This window comes from Bombina bombina, chromosome 3 (genome assembly GCF_027579735.1).
Source record: "Bombina bombina isolate aBomBom1 chromosome 3, aBomBom1.pri, whole genome shotgun sequence".
NCBI lineage: Eukaryota > Metazoa > Chordata > Amphibia > Anura > Bombinatoridae > Bombina > Bombina bombina.
This window is the reverse complement of record NC_069501.1, coordinates 988,013,000-988,037,059: the sequence shown is the minus strand read 5'-3', so window position 1 is coordinate 988,037,059 and position 24,060 is coordinate 988,013,000. Positions and strand designations below refer to the sequence as shown.

The 24,060-nt window shown below is 39.0% G+C and overlaps 1 protein-coding gene across 1 annotated transcript in view; it reads left to right on the top strand.

Annotated features, from left to right (window-relative positions):
• Window positions 1-24,060, top strand: part of ESYT1 (extended synaptotagmin 1) — a 215,890-nt gene that overhangs the window by 123,392 nt on the left and 68,438 nt on the right. The window contains exons 7-16 of the mRNA XM_053708110.1: window positions 75-130; window positions 1,055-1,175; window positions 15,388-15,564; window positions 17,578-17,660; window positions 18,219-18,267; window positions 18,381-18,470; window positions 20,529-20,624; window positions 22,282-22,353; window positions 23,324-23,410; window positions 23,521-23,670. Of these exons, the coding sequence (XP_053564085.1) occupies window positions 75-130; window positions 1,055-1,175; window positions 15,388-15,564; window positions 17,578-17,660; window positions 18,219-18,267; window positions 18,381-18,470; window positions 20,529-20,624; window positions 22,282-22,353; window positions 23,324-23,410; window positions 23,521-23,670 (981 nt within the window). The remainder of the gene's footprint in view (window positions 1-74; window positions 131-1,054; window positions 1,176-15,387; window positions 15,565-17,577; window positions 17,661-18,218; window positions 18,268-18,380; window positions 18,471-20,528; window positions 20,625-22,281; window positions 22,354-23,323; window positions 23,411-23,520; window positions 23,671-24,060) is intronic.

The following is a 24,060-nucleotide window of genomic DNA, read 5'->3' as shown; positions in this document are numbered from 1 at the left end:
AGCTGGAGTGACCTCTGCTAACCCATCTCTATTCTTAATGTCACCTCTGATTCCTTTTCCTTATTACCTCACAGATGTTGGATGTAAACTGGACGGGACTCACAAACCTTCTAGACATTCCTGGACTCAAGTAAGGAAGATGCACCAAATATGTTTGTTTTCTGCACAACCTTCCTTGTTAATGGTGATCACAATGCCCTCTCTAAACAAGCAACTGTTTCTCCCTGCCCTGTATTCTCTCTCTGATTTGTCTTCAAGCAACTGCTTCCCCCTGTCCTGCATTCTCTCTCTGATTTGTCTTCAAGCAACTGCTTCTCCCTGTCCTGTATTCTCTCTCTGATTTGTCTTCAAGCAACTGCTTCTCCCTGTCCTGCATTCTCTCTCTGATTTGTCTTCAAGCAACTGCTTCTCCCTGTCCTGCATTCTCTCTCTGATTTGTCTTCAAGCAACTGCTTCTCCCTGTCCTGCATTCTCTCTCTTATTTGTCTTCAAGCAACTGCTTCTCCCTGTCCTGCATTCTCTCTCTGATTTGTCTTCAAGCAACTGCTTCCCCCTGTCCTGCATTCTCTCTCTGATTTGTCTTCAAGCAACTGCTTCTCCCTGTCCTGCATTCTCTCTCTGATTTGTCTTCAAGCAACTGCTTCTCCCTGTCCTGCATTCTCTCTCTGATTTGTCTTCAAGCAACTTCTTCTCCCTGTCCTGCATTCTCTCTCTGATTTTGTCTTCAAGCAACTGCTTCTCCCTGTCCTGCATTCTTGCTCTGATTGGTCATAAAGCAACTACTTCTCCCTGTCCTGTATTCTCTCTCTGATTTGTCTTCAAGCAACTACTTCTCCCTGCCCTGTATTCTCTCTCTGATTTGTCTTCAAACAACTACTTCTCCCTGTCCTGCATTCTCTCTCTGAATTGTCTTCAAGCAACTACTTCTCCCTGCCCTGCATTCTCTCTGATTTGTCTTCACACGTTCCATTGACACCGTCCCCAATCTCTGTTAAGTTTGCTTTTGGGCCATATTTTACTTCTCTATTGTCTAATCATTCTCTCTTATTTGCAGCACAATGTCAGATACAATGATCATGGATTTAATCTCTGCTTACCTGGTGCTACCAAATCGTCTGGTCATCCCCCTAAAACAAGAGCTACATACAGCAGAGCTGCGCTCCCCACTACCTAGGGTACGTCTTAATGTTTTTCAGGGTAATGGTCCTCACAAAATAATGTTTGTAGTTTCACTCTTCTCTGTCAGATCCAGCATCTTCAGCTTCCTTATTTATAGATGTTATTTTCCTTTCTTTTTAATGACACGATGAGTCCACAGATCATCATCAATTACTGTTGGGAATATATCCTGGCCAGCAGGAGGAGGCAAAGAGCACCACAGCAAAGCTGTTAAGTATCACTTCCTACCACAATCCCCTAGACATTCTCTTTGCCTCTAGTGCAAGGAGGAGGTGAAGTAATTAGGTGTCCTGATTAAGATTCTTCTATCAAGATTTTTTTTTTATTTTGAGGACACGGCAAGATTGCTCTGATCTTCCATCACAATTGGTTATAGCTGTACTCCACCTTATCTCTTCAGCAGGGCTGTGGTGGCTTTAAAGCAGTTAGGAACTTGTAAAAAGTGTGCTTTGCTGCATTGTTGCTGCCCATGGTATTGAAAGCCTGAGTAACTTTACTTTGTCTTTCCTTTTACACAGGTCTCTGTGAGGAGCGGCATCCTCTCAAACTTTGTGAGTCATCTGACTGCCGGACGACTAGAATGCAGGTAAGTGACTTTTATCTTCTAACAGATGGGAGATTGTGCACTTTTATATATCTGCAACTCTAATTGGGACATTATATACCCTAGCTGGGTATCCTTTGGCAGCATGCAGGCACTTAATGTGATTTTGAGAGACAGTCTGTTTCTCCTTCAGGGATTGAAGGGGTTAATCAGTGTGTAGGGTTTTTCTTTAAATTATTTATTTCAAGGGAAAAATGTGATATGGACATATGTGTTTGACATTGCCTAGTCAGGGGGAGTTTTTTTCTCTATCGGCTGGGAGCGCGCGCTTTATTAAGCACTGCGTACTCTCAGTCTGTTTTGCCTCTCCCTCATGTATCTTCCGTTTCCTAGTTGGAGCGGTGGCGGCGGTCTGTCTGCTGAGAGGAGTAAGCTTAGTACTTCGTTTTTTTTTTTCCCTCTCTGAACCTGGTATGTCGCTCTCCCTTGTATATCAGGCGCCATGTTGTTAAGCATTTTTTCCTTTTCCTCAGAGGTAGCGGCTGGGCCATTTTCTCTGCTCTTGGTTCCTGATCACGTGACTCTGCCTACTTCTCTGAGATCGGAACAGTGAGGTTTTTCTACCTGCTACGCTTCAGTAATATATTAAAACATAAACCCCTAGATAAAAGGACTCCTAAAATTCTTTAAGTAACAGATTTAGAGATCTGAGGAATTTCGTAGTTTTGGCATTCTGTCTCCTAACAGTCTTAAAGGGACAGTATTTTAGTATATCAGTATATTAGTACTTAAGGTCCTTATATATGTTAAAGTGTCAGTTTTATGTATTTTCGGAGTATCCTTACTATAAGTGTAGTACAGATAGTATGCTTTTATATATTTATATATATATATATATATATATAATATATATATATATATATATATATATATATATATATAATATATATATATATATATATATATATATATATATATATATATATATATATATATAATTTGTACTATATGCACAGCATACTATAATATAGGCAGTTTCTTGAATAAATACTTCTTTAGTTCTAGGCGTTCTATTTTTAAGGTGACAAAACAATTTTTAATGTTTTTCTGTTGGAGTTTAACGTGTGCTCTAAACTACTTTTTAGAGTTTTTATGAAAATCTTAAAGGGTACTTCCTTTTACATTTTTCTAAACCCTATGTCTCTCAGGATGATACTGTCTAGGCTATGCCGCAGTTTTCTCCTTATTGTCCCATGCCTCTATGGCGTCACATGCAGTGCCCTGTGGTTCCTCTCAGTCTCCTGGAGGAGTGTATTTACATACAGAATTTACAGCTCTAGTATCCCCTGCAGTATCTGCGGCTGGTCTGTTTCTCCCTGTTTCCAGGAAAAATGCAAGAGGACATTTAATGTTTCAGTTAATAAGGTTTTTGTTCCATATACTACTACACAGGTTTGCCTTCTTCTAAGTGAAGAGGGTTTGCCGGTAGTTTCTGAGGGCGATTTCTCAGATTTGGACAGTATAAATTCCTTCATCTGATACTGAAGTAGTTTCCTTCAGATGTATGCGTCAACTCCTCGTGTAGAGTTATAGGAGGTTTTAGCAACTTGTACAACATTGACCCATTGTCGTTGTCAACCCTTGAAGTTTTTGTTAACTTTATCAGTTCTATTTCTTTCCCTGAGGAAGTGTTTTAGACGTGCTATGGGATTTTTCAGGAATAGGAGAAGTTGGGGATATTCTTTCCCTTTCTCCCATCCTTTAAAGGATTACAAACTCTTGCCCGATTTTGTCTAACCAAAACACATATTCTAACAACCATGTATTAAAGTAAACTTACCGACCTATACGTTTTTTAACGATGACGTCATGATATCCAGCCCATTATTTTTTTGACCTACGTGTATTTAATCAAGAACCAATAGGATTCTAAGTTTATGCATATAAGTATCATTAGAACTGTTCCCCATTTTCATGTGCACAAAATCTGCACCAATAGTGCATACGCATTAGCTACTACTGACGCCGCTATTTCCAGCATCAAGATGGGAATAACGCATGCGCATTTGAGACCTAAATTGATGTTATAGGCTCTCCAGGCTTTCTACGCTGAATACCTTACCTGTCAAATTGTGTAAGATCAATATAGCGGGTCTACAATGTCGGAGCCGGTCTGGAAGGGAGTGACTTTGACGATGACGTTGCACAATCTAGCGCATGAACAGTGGGAAATTTCGGCGCCATATTCAAACCGCGGTTGTCATACCGGATTGGATATTAGCAACAGATACCCACGGAGTGGGTTCGGAATAATTTATTTTTAAAAACGTCAATTACAGCAATCAGGTAAATATTTAGTAATGACATCTTATTGAAAATTTGCTTATTTAAGATAGTAAAAAATTAAACAGCGTAGTTTATATTAGCTTACAGTGGTCCTTTAAGGGACTCCTGTCGCGCTGTCCTTTAAAATGCACGTTTACTTTAGTAGAATTTTCTACTTTAGCTATGAGAACTTTGATCCCTGTGGAGCTAGCTAGCTCTTTTTTTGGATCTATGGTTGAGAAGGGGGAGGTTATTTGCTCCTTTAGAACAATACCTTGTCTATGCTCTGGATGTACTAGACCCCTGGGTTTTATGGCTGAAATTTGGGTTGGCTGGGAAGTCTACATTTGGCCTTGTAGTGCAGCCTAGGATTTATAGTTATGCAGTTGCAGATTTAATATTTTACCTCCATTCCACGCTTCTGGCGTTTCCTTTTTAGGATATTTGGTCATAATTTTATCTGACTTTGGAGGGAAAGTTTTTTCCTTTTCGGAAGAATTCCTCCTTTTGGACAGATTTCTCTTTCTGGAGTATCTGCGTTCCAAGTATGTTGGGAGACTTTCTCTGAACTGGGTTCAGGACCGGCTCTTGAGAAGTGCTAATTCCAGTCCCAGTCTGGAAACAGGTTCTAGAGTTTTCTCTAGTATCCTTTCTCCTTGGGTCAGGAGGGCCTGTTCAGAACAAACATATGATTTATTGTTTCTTTGAGCGGATTCTTCTCAAGTTTTCGGAGAAGGACTTGGGTCTAAATATGTTTTTCTGGACAATATATGGTTCCGGTATCTTTCATCCTTGAACAATCTCTGTTCAGAGTTTTTGTCAAAATTCTTTCCCATGGATGGGATTGAATCTGTATTAGATTCCCCTTATCACATCTCAAGGGGGATTAATGGACCATTTTTTTTTCTTTACTACACCCATTTCCGTCAGATATCACAGAAGCTTCAGATGGCCAGGTCGGGTCATTACATGAATAGCCGCCTGTGTTCATCTGGTGCGGTAGACGTGGATTTTTATAACTTCTCGATCTAGGAGATGAGGTTTAACGGAGATAAAATGTTTAAAGGGACACTGAACCCAATTTTTTTCTTTCGTGATTCAGATAGAGCATTAAATTTTAAGCAACTTTCTAATTTACTCCTATTATCAAATTTTCTTCATTGGTATCTTTATTTGAAATGCAAGAATGTAAGTTTAGATGCCGGCCCATTTTTGGTGAACAACCTGGGTTGTTCTTGCTGATTGGTGGATAAATTAATCCACCAATAAAGTGCTGTCCAGAGGTCTGAACCAAAAAACAAAGCTTAGATGCCTTCTTTTTCAAATAAAGATAGCAAGAGAACGAAGAAAAATTGATAATAGGAGTAAATTAGAAAGTTGCTTAAAATTGCAGTGTCCCCTTAAGGAATTTTTCCTTTTCCTCCCTCTGCAGTCTCATGTCCAGTCAATAGCAGGCTCTTGTCATCTGGTAGATAGTTTAGCCCTTTTTTTTACAACCGGGAGGTTGGGAGTTTGGATCTTGTTGCAGTGGGATTTTTCTCTCTCCGTTCAGTGATTTTCAGTATGGATTGAATTGGTCGATGATACATGGACTTTATCCCTTTGCTGTTTCCATAAAATGGAAATCTCTCGGATCTATCTTAGAGAATGGATCTCGTCTCGTTCGACTACAGTCTTCTTCCTGTAGTGGTCTGTCTCATGGCGTGTGATTTTGGAGACATTCCTGGGTAATGTGACCATGGGCACCATCCTGCTGGACTGGGGAGCAGCCTGGGTTATGTGTCTGCCCTTCCCTTTAGCATAAGGGAGTGGAGAGCGAACTTTCAAGCCCCTGATCGCTTTGCCTCAGTAGTTGTTGGTGTAGTTCCACTTGGTCAATATCTCTCCAATGGTTTATTTCTCCCATTTGGGGGGAACTCAGAGTTCCTTTACCATGCCGGAGGCGTGGATTCTTAGGTGGGCGGATGTTCACAATGGTTGTCTGTCGTCCTCTTTTCAGGCGAGGACATTCAGGATTTGGAATTATGAACAGTCAGATGTTTCATCTCGGAGTGGGTTTTCTATCCGGGGTTGTTCTCTAGGTAGACCCTTGGAAGTGGGGAGATTTGGAATTAGTTTGTTTTTGTAGATTACCAAAGTTCCGAGTTCGGTTCATGGTCAAGCGATCCGTTGACCGCCTGTTAGATGCTCTGGTGTTTTCTTGGTATCAGTCTTGCATCCTGTTTTAATCGTTTTACTCTCCTTCCACGAATTATTGTTCGTAATATACAGGAGAGAGCGGCAGGGATTTCCTAGTCCCTATGCGGCTTCACAGGATCTGGTTTGCAGACCTACTGAAAATATAGTCTGCTCTCTTGGAGTCTGCCTCTGAGGAAGGACTTTCTGATCCAGGATTCTTTCCTTCATCTTGACTTTGTTGCTGAAGTTGTTCGCTTGGAGATTAAACATTAGTTTTGTCTACGCGCTGTTTTTTTTAAAAAAATTTTTTTAAAGCTTTATTGAAGTGAAGAAAAAGTACATACAATAATGGGCTGCAAGATCATACTCAAATATACATGTAAAGAATTTCTTAACAGCTGCGATAAGGTATATATTAATCTCTTCAAATTAGTGCCTAGTCATTCAGCATTCCCTACATTTGGGATGAGAATGCACAATCAAAAACTTTTCAAATTAAGGTCTTGCTGTGATGATCCAACAATAAAGGCAACAAGGGTGGGGAAGAGTATTGGACTGAACAGAGATTAAAAAGGTAAGAGAGGATCCCCAGATACAGGAAATCCTGGGGGGGGGGGGGAAGAAATGTAAAGAGATAGGAGGAAATGTTTAGTATAAAGCGGTAGTTATATAGTACCATGCCATAATGCTAGGATAACCTCATACTTATCTAATTTATGGTTTTTCAAATAATAATACCTTTCCATGAGGAGTATCTCATCTACCTGTGAATACCATTCTCTTAGTGTAGGGGGGCTTTGTGTTTTCCACTTTTTGGGGATTAGTTTTTTTGCGCTTGTGATCAGGATTAGCAGTAGAGCAAGATGTGCCTGGCTTTGAGTTTTTGGTAAAGCCAGAAAAAGTAAAATCTCTGGTGTGTTCGGGACTGTAAGGTTTAGAATCTCAGATATTTTTGTCCTAACCTCCCCTCCCCCCAAAAGAGCGTCAGACACGGGCAGAACCACCATATGTGTATGAGGGAACCGTGTTTGCTGCATCCCCTCCAGCATGTGGGGCTGAAGGCAGGAAATATCTTGTGTAGTCTGGAGGGTGATAAAAATACCATCTACTCATGAATTTTATATGAGTTTCTTGGATGTTCGAGGATACAGAGGATCTCCTAACCAGTCTAAATGCCCTTAACCAGGACTCAGGATTGGGGTCCAAACCCAGGTCCTCATTCCATCGTGTTACATAAGCCGGGAGTAAATCAGTCCCCTGCAGGACCACCAACTTATATAGGAGGGAGATCAAGTGCTGCTGCATGTTTTCCGCTACACATAACCTTTCAAATGGGGTGAGTGCTCTTCCTAGGTCCTGCTTTTATTTGTGCCCGGTGATAAAATGTAATAATTGGTTATAATGCAGCCATGAGGCAAATAACAGGGGCTGAGATTCCTGAAGTGCGGCTTGTGAGATGACCTTCCCATTCACAACTACTCCAAAGATAGAGCCCACCCTCATTTTATAAGGTTTAATTTTGCGAAATCCCAATTTGTAATGTGGGAGCTCGGGGTCTTCTAAGATTGGTGTTAAAGGAGAATGTTTTGTGCAGATGTGTGTAGAAGTGGCGAGAGTCACATCCCAATTATTAAGTATTTCTTCAGTTAGGTGGTATTGAGGCACCTTATTGGGGCGAAGTGAGGGTGGTAGCCAAGCCAGTGAGCCCATGTTGTGTAGTTTGAAAATCTGTCTATCTAAGGCAATCCATGCTTTATGTTCTGCATTTTGTGCCCACTCTACTACCCTTTGTAAGCCTATCGCCCTCCTATATGAGGAAAGGTCTGGTAGACCAAGTCCTCCTCTATCTCTCGGAAGATACATAGTGCGTTTTGGTATCCTAGGTTTGGTATTAGCCCAAATGAATTGTTCAATTAACTTTTGCATCTGAGTTATGTATCCTCTGGGAAGTGCTATGGGCAGGGTTTGAAAAAGGTATAAGATTGGAGGTAAAATATTCATCTTAATAACCCCCACTCTACCTAGCCAAGATATATATTTATTTTTGGTGGGCAGCAATGTCACTCTTTAGTGGAGCATAGTTATATTTAAAGAGGTCTGCAGGGTCAGACGTTAAGTAAATGCCAAGATATTTTAGTTTCTTATTTGCTAGGGTAAGCTTGTATTTTTGTTGTAAAGTTTGTATAATTTGTGGGCATGTATTTATATTGAATAATTCAGACTTATTTAAGTTAAGTGAGAAATTTGAGGCCTTCCCATAAGCTCTAAGTTCGTTCAAGAGCTCAGGGACAGATTCGGTAGCGTTAGTTAGAGTGTATAGAACGTCATCCGAATATAGCGCCTGTTTATTCTCTGCGTTGTCTAACCTTACACCCGCGATATTTTGATTTGTACGGACTTTATGGGCTAAAACTTCTATTGACAAGGCAAACAGCAATGGTGACAGGGGGCAGCCCTGCCTGGTGCCGTTACTAATGTCAAATGATTCCGATAGAGTACCGTTAACTCTGATTTTAGCATTAGGGTTCAAGTATAGTGCGAAGACTGAGTGTAAAAAAGCTTGGCCGAACCCCATTTTCTCTAGAACCCGACGCAGAAAAAGCCAACTAACCCTGTCAATAGCCTTCTCTGCGTCGGTGGAGAAGAGCACCAAGGGAAGACCCGAAATCCTGGCGTGGTTTATCAGTTGCATAACCTTAATCGCGTTGTCCCTGGCCTCACGTCCAGGAACAAAACCCACCTGATCATTGCAAATTAGGTCAGGTAAGTATTTATTAAGCCTGGTCGCTAAAATCTTTGCAAGCAGCTTCATGTCTGAATTGATTAGAGAAATGGGCCTGTACTGACCAGGAGAATCTGCAGCTTTTCCCGGGTTTAGGTATAACCGTGATATGGGCTTCTAAGAGTACACGGGACAACTTGGGACTATCTCGAAGTCCGTTAAATAAGTCTAAAAGTGGGTCTGCCAATGACCTCCTTAAATTTTTTGCAGTATGCTGAGGAAAACCCATCGGGACCTGGACTTTTACCACCAGGGCAATTTTTTATAGCATTGAAGAGTTCCTCAGTAGTTATTGGGGAGTCTAGAAACTCTGACGCTTCCATGGGTAATGAAGGGAGGTCAATGTCTTTCAAATAGGAGCTAATATAAGTCTCTTGCTGGGTGACCTCATCTGCCGGGATAGGTATCGCTGATTTATCATGTATATTATATAGGGCATAGTAGTATCTATGAAACTCTGCTGCGATTTGGGCACTGCTGCGAAACATGTGTATTCCCGCATAATTTTATTTATATCATTAAAGATTAGAGGGTTATCAAGAATAGTTTAATCTAGCCTCCATATTTGTTGTGTGATGGGTATGTCTGGCCAAAGGATTGAACAAGTGACTGGGGCATGGTCGGACCAGGTAATATGTCCTATGACGCTATGATGAGGCCACATGAGTCTGTATAAATATAATCAATCCTGGAATAACTGTTGTGGGGTATCGAATAAAACGAGTAGTCCCTAGAAGTAGGATGAAGAGTGCGCCAAACGTCATGTAGGGTTGCTTTTTTAAGAGTGTAATTTACCTGATTAATCGTGGAAATAGGTGTACACGTGGTTCCTCGTGAAGTGTCGACTAATGGGTCTGCAACCAAATTAAAGTCCCCAGCTATATATGTAATTCCTCTGGAGTGTTCTAGTAAAAGATCAGAAATCTTATTCATAAAAGACTCCTGGCCGTGACTGGGCGAGTAAATTGAGGCTAAGGTTAATGTAGTATCCGAACAGAGTACCTACAATAATTACATAACGCCCGTCTGAGTCCCTCTCCATGTGTGTCATAATGAATGGTACTGATCTGTGAAATAAAATACCCACACCTCCTTTCTTACTCTGTCCCGAAGTAAAATATGCTGTAGGGAACTGGGAGTTATACCATCTAGGCTCCTTGCCTTTTCTATAGTGTTTCTTGCATTAAAATTATATGGCTCCGTGATTTGTTCAGTTCCTTAAAGGCTATGGAGCGCTTACCCGGGTCATTCATACCTTTTAGCATTGATGGTAGTGAGGTTGATGGAGTGGTCACCAAATTTACTGGATTTGGACTGCATGACCATTTCAGGGAAGGGAGGGGAAAAAAAGGGGGGGGGAAGAGAAAAAGAAGAGGAAGGGATATGTATTTGAAGAGGTTAGTGGGAATGAGGGGAAAGGAAGAAAGAAAAGAAGGATCTATACAGGGAAAAAAGCACCAACAAGAGTAAACAAAAGAAATCCAGGCAAGCTAGCTGCCAACAGTGTTCCTTTTACCCTATACAGGTCAGAAAAAATAAATGTAAGAATAGATATAGGGGATAAGCCCCTTAACTGACGTGAGTTATGAAAAACATATATATACTAATAACACAATTAAACCTTAGAGCATGCTAACCTTATTGCACCAACTGGTGTAATGCTAAAGTAATGAGATAAAATCTTTCTAGACAGGATCATTATAGAGGTCTATTGGGTACAGATTAATAATACAACCAGATGGATCTTTCTCCCTTCATTGGTATTAACTCCTGCTAATAGATATTAACACATATGTTCTAGTAGTATCAGAGGAAGATAGGCGAAGTAACTAAGTGGGGATCATTGAAGGGTGAGGAAATAGCACTACACCCCTCCCTCTATATTGTTAACATAGGTAGTTGTCTATATTAAAGGGAGACAAGGTGTATTATATATGCCCCGTTGTGATTTAAAACTGTATCTGAGCCCCTCGTGGACAAATCTTTTGGGGGGACTTCCATGTACCCAACATTTATTATTAACGGCTATTAATTTAAACCTTTTAGAAGTACCTGAGCAAGCCGAGATATTATACTCGATTAGCCTCAGCTATAAGCTATAGCATAAAGCGTTTTCAACATGCAATTTATCATGAACAATAGCAATCTAAAACATTATCTTACTAAGGCATAACTGTATGAGATAAACAATATTCCAGGTAGGATCATTATAGGGGTCCTTTGGGTGCAGAATAATAATACTACCATATGAATCTTTCTCCCTTCCCCGATATTAACATATGCTAGTCAGTGCTATCATTTTAAATTCTAGTAGTGTTAGAAAGAGATAGGTGGAATAACTAAGTGAGATTCATTAAAGGGCAAGAAAAAAGGCCCTACCCCCCTCCCTCTATATTGTTACTGTATGCAGGTGTCTATGCCAAGGGGAGAGGAGGAGTATTCTATACACCCCATAGTATTTTTTAACTGTATCTGAGCCCCTCGTGGACAAATCCTTTGGGGGGGGGACTACCATGTTCCCAACAGTTATTATTAACAGTGATTAATTTAAACCCTAGCTATAAGCTATAGCATAGAGATTTATCAACATAATTTATCATGAGCAATAATCATCTAGAATAAATAAATCTAGAATAAATAAATCATAAATTATCTAGGTAAAACAAAACTTTATGAGCAAGGATAACATTTTAGAGACAAAATGGAAGTATTTGAACATCATTATAGTCCAAATGGAAGTCTACAAACATCTTTCTAGTCCCAGTAGAAACATTACCAACTTTTGTGCAAGGATAACATTTTAGAGACAAAATGGAATTATTTGAACATCATCATAGTCCAAATGGAAGTCTATAAACATAATTCTAGTCCCAATAGAAACCTGAGATCGGCACTTAATGCCTAGCTATACATTACTCATTGGCCTCCTCCGTGGGTCGATCCTTCAGTGGGCGAGCAGAGAATGCTGCTCTTCTCAGCAGAGTTCCTTCATCAGTGGGGACCTGTAGTGAAAGGTTTTAAAAAAAAACTTTTTGGTCCATTCCAGGCCAGAAAATGGCTGTTTTATTATTATTGGTGGCAATGATGGATACAGGAAATCCCCCATCATTACGGAACCGTATTATTCCTCAGAATAGATGTGATGTGACCTAGATCCCTACGTTTTTGTAGGGTCAGCGGTGATAAGTCAGTGAAATCCTGTATTTCCTCTCCTGCATGTGTGATGGGGTGTTTTCATCCAGCTCCCTAAAGGATCTCCTCTTTGTCCTTGAAGCTAAGGAACCTGACAATGATGTCCCTAGGAGGAGCTTTGCTTGGCGGTTTAGGCCTGAGAGCCCTGTGGGCCCTCTCAATGGTAATTTCAGGAGACGATGGGGAGTCTTTGATGATCCTAAACAGGGTTGGCAGATAGCCCTCAATATTCTGCGGTGCAACGGCTTCTGATACTCCTCGGAAACGCAGATTATTCCTGCGTCCCCTGTTATCAATGTCCTCAAGCTTATCATTAAGGTATTGTAGATTGTCAGCGTGGTTTTGGATATCAGATGTTTGTTGTTGCAGGGATGATGCATTGTCATTAGAGCTCTTTTCAACTGTGGAGACTCTCGTCTCTAGTGCAGAGAAATCTTTTCTATGATTCGTCCGCTATGGGTATTATGAAAATTAATCTTCCACGTGGGTTCGACAGCTCAGTCTCTTTTGTCGCTAGTGCAGTGCCGAGATAACGGCTTCCTCGGTAGAGCTAAGCTTCAGGCTAGAAAGAATATGTTCCCAGTCGTGTACACAGGTAGATCAGATAAATTAGAGTGCTTTAGTGTTAATTTAAGCAATTTTGTCAGCTTTTGGTGGCAGGAGCCCTCCTAGTGTGCGACCATCTTCCTGCATGGTCAGGCTCCGCCCCCGTCTACACGCTGTTTTTTCTACATTGGTCATTTGGATTATGACTCAGACTTGCATCCAGTTCCTGGGGAGATTGCCATATGTTATGATGTAAATATCCATTTTTGATGTGAATACAGGAGTTCCTCTTGAAGTAAATTCTGGATTTATAGAATTTTGTCCTCCAGAGTGTCCTGGAAAAGGGTTTGTTAGTCATTTCCCTGAGGGGTCTGATTTTTCTTTAAATCAGCTGTGGTAGCCTGATAGTCAGTTTAGATGTCTTTGAAGCTGTAGCTATTTGCTCCTTGAAGGTGTACTCACAAGTTTCTCCATTTTGCTACTTAGCGTCTGGCGGACGTGCCATGTATGCAATCTCTTGTCAGGCCCTGGTTATAATCAGGACTGTGTTAAGTCAGTGGCTCCATTTTGGAGTCTTAACCTTGTTTTTATATTTTTTTCTCAGGCCTCCGTTTTGAGTCTATGCATTATTATCTGGGAATTCTTCTACTCAGAGTGTTTCTGAGCTCTGCAGTGTGATTCTTCTTATTTCATATTTCATCAGATATGGCGGTTCTCCTTACCAAATTTTGTTTTTTTCTAAGGTTGTTTCGGACAGGGACATTATTCAGGAAATTTCCTTTTCTCTGTCCTAATCCTTCTTCTCATAAGGAATGTTACTTCTCTACTTAGATGTTGTGTGTGCTCTTGAAGGCTTTTTGTCAGTCTTCCTCTTGTTTTGTTTGTTTTTCCGTACAATGTAAGGGTCAGTAAGCTACTGCCATTTCTCTTTCTCTCTGGTTGAGAAGTATTTCTTGGTTGGCATATGGAACTGCTGGACAGCAGCCTCCTGAGAGAATTACTATTCATTCCACCTGGGCGGTGTCTTCCTTTTGGGCTTTCAAGGATGAGGCCTCTGTTGGACAGATATGTAATGCAGAGATTTGGTCTTCTTTTGACACTTTTTTGCCTCGGCTGAGGCTTCCTTTGGGAGAAAGGTTCTTCAAGCAGTGGTGCCTTCTGTTTAGGTTACTTGTCTTGTCCATCCCTTATCATCTGTGTTCTCTAGCTTGGGTATTGATTCCCAACAGTAATTGATGATGATCCGTGGACTCACTGTGTCATTAGAAAGAAAACAAAATTCATGCTTACCTGATAAATTTATTTATTTCTTGACAAGGTGAGTCCATGGTCCTCCCTGTATTTTTCAGACAGTTTTGTGTTATATAAACCTCAGGCACCTCTGCACCTTTTGTTGCTTCCTTTCTCTCCTCCGAATGACTGGGGGATTGTGGGTAGGAAGTGATACTTAACAGATTTGCTGTGGTGCTCTTTGCCGCCTCCTGCTGGCCAGGAGTGATATTCCCAACAGTAATTGATGATGAGCCATGGACTCACCGTGTCAAGAAAGAAATACATTTATCAGGTAAGCATAAATTTAGTTGTTTTTTTTTATTTTTTTTGTTTTTTTTTTAATTCTCTCCTCTTATATGCAATCTGTGAATGTATCTTCTTGTGGCCAGATTATATACACTTTTACCACTATTAAAGTGACACTAAACCCAAAATGTTTCATTCCTAATTCAGGTAGAGAATACAATTTTAAACACTCCACTCCAATTTATGTCTATTATCTAATTTGCTTTAGTCTTTAGATATCCTTTGTTGAAGAAATATCAATGCAGATGGGTGAGGCAATCACACAAGGCATATATGTGCAGCCACCAATCACCAGCTACTGATCCAATCTAGATATGCTTTTCAGCAAAGGATATCAAGAGAATGAAGCAAATTAGATAATAGAGGCAGATTAGAAAGTTGTTTAAAATTGCATGCTCTTTCTAAATCATGAAAGAAAAAATTGGGTTTCATGTCCCTTTAACTGTATGTATAGATATTGCAAAAATTAATAAAAATACTCAAATATTTTTTTATTTGTATTAATATATGCGATATCAATACATACAGTCAACAGAGGTAAAAGTGTACATAGAATAAATAGATGTGTGTTTAGAATAAATAGATATTTTATATATCTGGGTATACCAAGCTATTTTGTAAATAAGCCGTCCTTGAAACCCAAACCTTATAAAAGCAAAATGTTTATTTTATAATGCTATAAATTATCATACAAGCATAAACCATAACAAAAAGATAAATGATAAAATTCACCGTCAACACGTCTACTCATCAACAAAATAATCCTGAAACAACAAAATGGTTTGAAAAAACAAGGTTAACCAACATAAGGATATATCAACAATTTATTACCATGCAACAAACATAAAATAATGTAAAATGATTTTATTACTATAGATTCTTTGATCCACAACTGAGGTAAAAGCATCAGAGGGATGAGGTTTACCACTTGTCCCTCTCTTGTCTATGGTCTCTGTGTCTCTTGAGTCTGTCCTCCCTCCTTTTTTTTTTATACCTTAAATTAAAAATCAACGGTGTGTCTAATCCTCCCCCACATTAATTTCCTTTTTTCCCCTCATTTAAGGGTATTGTTCGTATTCATCTAATTGAAGCCAGGAAACTGCCAGCAAAAGACATCCAGCTTAAAGGTATATTTGCTGGGAAATCGGACCCTTATGCTGTCCTTCGTGTAGGCACACAAGTCTTCACAAGTCGTGTCATTAACGAGAACTTAAATCCTGTTTGGCGTGAGATGTATGAGGTATGTTAGCGTTTAGTCTGTATGAGAGGATACATATTGGTTTATAATTAATCAAATGTTGAATAATATTTTGTTGTTGCATCACACTGATTAAGCAGTCGCTTAAAGCCTGGTAAGATAGTAGCTTAATTAAATCAGTTGATTTTAATAAGCTTCTTCATTTTCTTTGAGTATGGCAGCCATATTTGGTACACCTTTTTAGAAATTATAGCAAGTTGTATCTTTTTCTCTATTCATTTTATTCTATGAAGTAAGATAGAACACAGTGCATTATTAATCCTTAGTAACCTTCACAGAACTGAATACTACTATTCAAGCGCTCACCTTGCTGCCCTATGTAGTTTATAGCCCATGAGGCCTTAGATTATATTGAGATAAGATGGCTTTGGATAAACTTTCTGTGGTTTCACCTTGTGATGGATAATGCCATTACATACACTTTTGTCCTTTGGGAACAGATAAAGAATATCTGTAAGTTGTTTTTTGTTTTTTTTCCCCATGTTAGATTTTTAATAGGTAGAAAATGGAAATGTCTGTGTATAGAATAAAGACAAATTATCTGATACTTGGTTGTTCTATTCACTACCTGTTTGACAGCCTCTGCTCCTGGCCTTTCTGTATTTTGCCTGTTAGCCATTACCTGTTATATGGCTGTACTGGCCATTAAGTTGTTGTGTTTACAGCTAGTCAGTACCTGCTTATAAAGTCCTGTTGTCTTGACCTAGCCATTGCATGCTACTGCGTTCTCTTGACCATTGGGTACTACAGTATCCTTCTGGCCAATACCTACTCCTGGGTACTGCCAGCCATTGCTTGCTCTTGTGTCTTGCTGGCCATTATCTACTACATGTTCTGCTTACTATTACTTGCAACCTGATGGCTATTACCTGTCTAGTGTATCCTGACAGGTGAAAATGTCTGTTTAGTGAGAGGCATGTACTAGAAATTTAAAGTATTGCCCTTCTATTCTAGTAAAGGGTTAGAAAAGTGTGGCACATCCACTGATATGCCATTTATTAAAAGTGAATGTTTCCTTTCTGCTTTACAGATTTATGACATTTTCTTTATATAAGGGGGATACAAAGAAAATGTCATAAATCTGGGAAGCGGATACACAATACAATGATTTGATGGATGGATTGGGGCAAGTGATCTGAGAGTTCTAGTTGTCGATTCTTTTTTGCAACCCTCAAGAAGAGGTTGTCTCTCTCTACCTTTTTATTTATGAGGCAGAAAACATCCATCTCCACAATATCTTATTAAACTCTAGGTAGGATTTAGAAGGCCCTTGTAAGTCTGAGCAAATAATGCTAAGTATTAGTTTCCATTATTTATTTATTTATTTATTTATTTATATATATTCAGTTATTTTATCCAGTTGATCATTAGATGAAAAGAAACTGTGATTATTCACCTCAAGTATTTTTTCTAACTAGTCTCACACAAGCGGTAGCAAATCAAACCGTAAATTGAAGACTCCACTACTTTTTTAGTAGCAAGGATGGGCTTTACCCGTTTCTACCTTTCCAAATGTGTAATATACTTCTACCCACCCTCCAGTAATCAGTCACCTTGCATGTGTAGTCACTCTGAGTATACTGAAAGGTTTATTAATGAGTTGTAATCGCAGAGTGGGGTTGCACATATTTATTTTTCTTTTCTGGATTATAGGTGATAGTAATAGCTATACTAACAATTACCCAGTCTCATTACCCACATTTCTATAGATTTTTATCAGTATAGTTAAGAAGAGATGGGATGACATGTATAACATAAAATGATCATTAGATGTGGCCCTATTAGAAATTACAGTTCCAGAATATTAAATAAATTTTACACTAATACAGCTGGTAGACCAAGTCTTTGGAAACACATTAAGAGAAGGAAAAAATTACAATACAGTGTTCCTTAAAAGGATGAAGGTTTATTGATGAACGCTTTTTATGTGTTTGCACATAAATGTGATTTATAAAGTATAAAAGTATGTCTATACTTTGTTGGTTCCATATCTAGGTTGTTGTTCATGAGGTGCCTGGCCAGGAGTTGGAAGTGGAGCTGTTTGATAAGGATCCAGACCAGGATGATTTCTTGGGAAGGTGAGTCCTTGTTCACATGGACTTTGCCTTCATCATATATTGGCAATGTAACACAATAGTCAGGCAAATATGTTGGCACATTTGTTTAAAAAAAGAAATGTTGTTCTTGAATGTTTGTTGCAGGTTTGCAAAAACATTTTAGCTTTCCTTATATTGAATGCAACTTTATAATATCAAATGTAACCTTCAGATGTTCAAAAGTTCATGTTTATTTTGATAGACTTCATTGTAACTCTGTGGGAATTCAATGCAATTTTTGGATGTTATTCATTTTATAAGAACATTCAAATGGTAGTGTAATGTCAAGGGGAAGATTTGTTCTACCATTTAAATGCAAAATAAACATAGATTCCACAATGTTAAATAAATGTTTACAGATAGATCATCGCTAGGCCAATTATAAGGCCTAATAATGCGTGCAAGTGCAAAGTGAAACAAACAAAAATGACTACATGCTGATGTTTGTTCGCTAGTGTGACTGAGACTTAACTGATAAAAACCTATGCAATCTGGTGAACAGCTTTTACTGGTTTTATATAATCATATTTTCTCTTTCAGATTTAAGCTAGATCTGGGTGAGGTAAAGAAAGCTTGTGTTGTGGACAAGGTAGGAACCATACAGTTACTGGAGGAGGAGGGAATGACTAAGTGCATTTTGTATTATGCTTATGGACTCCACCTTCTATAAAGATTTCATGTAAGTTTATTTTTTCCCCCCAGTGGTTCGATTTAAAGGACACAAAGTCAGGGGAGGTGCATCTCAGGCTAGAATGGCTCACTCTTCTGTCCAATGCTTCAAAACTTGAAGAGGTACTGTAAAAACATATATTTCTTTATGTTTATAAAGGTAAAAGCAACATATATTAATCTCTGCAATTTACTCAGTGTCACAGTCCTTTGACAGGTAGGGAGACATAGTTGCCTGAGTGTGCTTGGTGTTTAGATTGACTGAAAATAATGATGTATGTATTATATGTGTGTGTGCTGGAGAAAGAACGCACCACTTTGTATATAAATGTATATTTGCACTATTATCGGAGTGTAAGATAAAGAGATTTGTGTGTGTGTGTATGTATATATATATATATATATATATATATTTATTATTATTATTATTATTTGTAGAGTGCCAACAGGTTCTGCAGCGCTAGGAACATGGGTGGTATATAAAAAATTATTACAGGGATCAAATTGGGGAGAGAGGGTCCTGCCGAGAGTTGCACTGTTGTAGTCGGCTCTTAAGAAGGTGAACTACAAACAGCTGGGTTTATAGGCTTACATGCTATGGGGTTTTAGGGAATAGCAGTGGAGATAGGAAGGTTAGTGTAGATTGTAAGCGTCCCTGAATAGTAGAGTCTTTAGGGAGCACTTGAAGCTTTTAAAACTAGGTGAGATTCTTGTGGAGCGAGGCAGAGAGATAAGATGGGAGCCAGTCTTGAGAAATCTTGTAGACGGGAATGTGAGGAGGTAACAAGAGAAGAGGAGAGTAGGAGATCATGAGGGAGAGTATCTGGAGACAAGGTCTGAGATGTAGAGGGGAGCAGTGCAATTGAGGGCTTTGTGTGTCAGAGTGAGAATTTTGTGTTTAATCCTGGAGGCAAGAGGAAGCCAGTGAAGGGATTGGCAGAGAGGTGCGGCAGATGAAGAGCGACATGCAAGGAAGATGAGTCTGGCAGAGGCATTCATTATGGATTGTAAAGGAGCTAGGCAGCAGCTAGGGAGACCAGAGAGGGTAGAGTTGCAGTAGTCGAGGCGGGAAAGGATGAGAGAGTGAATTAAAATCTTTGTTGTGTCTTGTGTAAGGAAATGTCTAATTTTAGCGATGGTTTTAAGGTGGAAGCTGCAGGCTTTAGCCAAGGAGTGAAAGAAAGATCGGAGTCAAGTGTGACCCCAAGACATCGGGCATGTGAGGTTGGGGTAATGATGGAGTTGTCAACAGAGACATGGGGGTTTGAGATTTTGGAAGAAGGGGGGAAAATAAGGAGCTCAGTTTTGGAGAGATTTAGCTTGAGGTAGTGAGAGGACATCCAAGATGAGATATGAGAGAGACAGTTAGTGACATGGGTTAGCAAGGAAGGAGATAGTTCTGGTGCAGAGTGGTAGATGTGGGTATCGTCGGCATACAAATGATAATGAAACCCGTGGGACTTTATTAAGGAACCTAGTGAGGACGTGTAGATTGAGAAGAGAAGGGGACCGAAGACAGAGCCTTGCGGTATCCCAGCAGAAAGAGGTAACGGGGCAGAGGATACCCCAGAGAAGGCTACATTAAAAGTACGGTTAGACAGATAGGAAGAGAACCAAGAGAGAGCTGTGTGACAGATGCCGAAGGATTGTAGGGTATGGAGTAAAAGAGTGTGGTCGACAGTATCAAAGGTTGCAGACAGATCAAAGAGGATAAGTAGAGAGAAGTGGCCTTTTGATTTTGCTGTAAGTAGGTCATTGGTAACCTTAACAATTGCTGTCTCTTTTGAGTGAAGGGGGCGAAATCCAGATTGCAATGGGTCAAGGAGGGAGTTTAATGTAAAGCTTTTCAAGACGTTTTAAGGCAAGAGGTAGTAGGGAAATAGGGCGGTAGTTGGATGGGGAGGTTGGATCGAGAGAAGGTTTTTTGAGGATAGGTGTGACTAGTACACTAGCAATAAGTGTTGTGTTTTTTTCTTCTGTGCTCTCTTGCACGCAAACCTTTTACTTGCAACTTGTAATACAAACACTAACCCACACATGCAAAATCTTTACTTCTGGTGGTGGTAAAGCTCAAGTAAAAGCTCTCAATAGCACACCACTTTTTATCTAGACCTTAGTGTGGACAAAGAAAGGAGTAGTTAACTGCACTGATATGTCTTTATCCCTGCTTTGTTTCACCAGATTGTAAAGATAAACAGAGAAACTACTGTAAAGACTCAAGAGGAACCTTCTGCAGCAATTCTAGTGCTCTACCTGGACCGAGCACAAGACCTTCCAGTAAGCATAAGATAATACAGACCTAGTTTGTGCCTGACCATGAAAAAATCATATGCCCTTTTTGAAAGTGTGCGCCCACATTACCTTTTTAACATTAAAAAAGCGACACTAAAGAAACATGAAAGCTAACTTTTCATTAAATTATATATGCAATTGTAGTGCTTAATAAATTATGTTTCTGATAGATCCATGCTATAAATCAGCAATTACACTTCAGTTTTATAGCATGGATCTATCAGGAACATAATTCCTTAAGCACTACAATTGCAGCCAGTGAAACAAAACAGTAAGGTGGGCACCCGGAGGTGGATAGTGAGCAGATTTGTTACATGTTCCACCTTGGGCACAAGTGCTGTAGATTCTCCAGCACTGTTCTAGGGAAGTCTGACAGTTGTCATATATTTAGCAATAGAATTACCTATAAGAGAGTGCCCACTTTGTGGTAAATATTAAATAGAGTGGTCAGAACAAAAGAAAACTTCTTTTAGTTTCAGTCCGCTATAGAAGAAAAAACACCTCTAGAAATGATAGCTAAATATATCTGATAGGGTAGCAGCTATCATTCAAATAAATTAATACTAAATAAACCCTTCAATACAGAAAAAGGTTAAGACAGGGCTAAAATAATATAAATATAATAATTTAAAAAATATTTAATATAAAAAATATATATAACATTGCAATAAAAAGGCAGTCATCACAATAAAAAACAAGGGATACTTGCACTGGTAAAACTTTAACAAGAAAGTCTCTCCGCTGCAACCAGCAAACTGCAATCCAAAACAGTCACCAGCCAGTGTGCCCTACACAAACCACTATAAATTTGCATTAGTAGAAACCCTGAGCTGTTATCACAGCCATATAAAAAATAAATGAGTCAAGACAAATATTTTCAAAAGTTCAACCAAAGCAAAAATTACAGAAAACTGCTGATCTACATACATGGGCCAGATGTCAATATACAGTTGAGGTTAGATCCAAAGCTCTGAACTGTAAGATCATCCAGTTCAAGATTCCATAACATTGTTCTGTTTCAGATACTGAGCAGCATATAAAACACAGCAATAAAGTGGTAAAATATTTTTTGCATTAAAATAGAGTTTTTTTTTTTAATTGATAGCAAAACTAATAGGAGATAAGTGTTTGCACACAACCAATGCTGAAGTATTTGTTGTCTCCTGGCGGATAGAAACTATTCCAACATTTGTATTTGAGGCCAGATCAGCCCCTTCACAATAATGAAAACCAAGAAGTAGGTTTATTAAATAGGCACTAAAGTTCCTTTTAGTATGTTGCAACCAAAAGAGGGTATATCGCTTGTGCGCAGACATTTCCTGATAGTTTAATGTTATACAATTTTAGCAAAATACCTTTTCTTGCAAACAAGGGATTAAAAACATTTTTAATTATTTCTGTATGATAGAAACAAAGCTTATTGCCCCTTGAACAATATCCATTTTTCAAAAGAAGAACGTGCTGTAATATGTATTTTAAATACCCTCTTGTTGTTTAAAGTTTTTGTTCATCAATTAATTCTCTATTTACCAGTAATTAAAAAAGGACGATACAGACTCTTAGTCAATAAGCAAGTGGTTTGGTAAAATCAACTAAGATTGGTCAAATTAGTAACATCGGTTTCAAATTTTTGTCCCATTAGCTAAAGAAGGAACTGAAGGAACCAAACCCCATGGTACAGCTATCCATACAAGACGTAACTCATGAGAGCAAGGTAAATAATGTGTAACCAGGCGAGATGTGAAGCAATTGTACAGCTTCCCCTGTAATCTTGTAATGCAATATATATATATATATATATATATAGAGAGAGAGAGAGAGAGAGAGAGAGAGAGAGAGAGAGAGAGAGAGAGAGAGAGAGAGAGAGAGAGAGAGAGAGAGAGAGAGAGAGAGAGAGAGAGAGAGAGAGAGAGAGAGAGAGAGAGAGAGAGAGAGAGAGAGAGAGAGAGAGAGAGAGAGAGAGAGAGAGAGAGAGAGAGAGAGAGAGAGAGAGAGAGATAATTGCCTGTTCTATATCGTGTCATATCATTTGTATCTTTAGTTTCCTATACTTTCTTATACTCTTGGGATATTTCGTGTCCTCACTGGTGGGCACACTGTTTTGTGTTGCATAGAATAAGTAGAAGCTTCACATAAATCTTTAGAGCACCACCTTTGCCTATACTGAATATACCATATCCTTCCTGCTGCCCTCAGGATCTTTATGTGATCTATTCATGCTGAGTATTCTGTGTTGATTTTCATTACCTTATTTTACACCGCCTGCATCCTCTTCAGGAAATTATCTCTATGTCAAACACGTCTATAGGTCTTGTAATAATAACGTGTCACCTTCTCTAAAAAAGCATCTCTTCACAGAAGTAGTCAAATCATTTTGCACTTTTTAAAAAAAAATCAAAGTTAATTTAAATATAGAGTTTTGATTATGTATTTATCTGATCTCCATTATCTCAATCATTCCTATCTGTGAAAATCTTTGTATTTATTTGGAGACTGGATATGCTTCTTCAGTGGTTTTTCACATAAATATTTTATATATTTTTTTTACACCTGGGTACATAGAAGGCGCTGTGTCATTTGGATATGTATTAAGACCATGACTTTGTTCAGATTCCTTGCTTGTATTTTCTGTATAAGGATAAAAGAGAGCAAAGTAAAACATTATTTTTATTCTCTTGTCACAGACCGTGTACAATACCAGCTCTCCAGTTTGGGAAGAACCTTTCCGCTTTTTCTTAAGAGACCCCAGCCTACATGATCTGGATATTCAGGTGAAACTGGAGAACAGGAAGACGTTTTGTGCCTAATGACATCTACCAACTCATTCTGTTTTCTGATAGATATATGTGCATATAAATTTATTGTGTATTATGTCTCCTAGGTGAAAGATGATGATCGCCAGCTATCTTTGGGCTCTCTGTCCATTCCACTAAGCAAAGTCCTGTGTGCCGACCATCTAACATTAGACCAGTGGTTTCAGCTAGAGCAATCAGGGCCCAGGAGCAGAATCTACATGAAACTTATAATGCGGGTAATAATGCCAGCAGCCATGAAAGAAACCTAATGTTACCCAAAGAGACTGCTCTCTTTGGCTTTCCCTAAATCAATCATAATGTTACTGCACATACAAGCACAGAAGCATTGGCCATGATATTCATGAGGTTGCTAAAGGGTCTTGTTTTAGAGGCAAGATTATGGTCAACATTGAGTATCACTTTACATATGTTTTCCAGCATTTCATTAGGAGTTTCTTCCATAAACATCTATAGCTTGGAAAGGTGCCCAAAATGTGATATCTCACACATCAAATGCCAAGTCCTAGCAATATGGGTAAACCTATATTAATTACAGCCTCAACACTTTGGTAACGTGCTTGTATAACGGTATATGTGATTGCAGAATACTGGCATGTCCGGTTTTG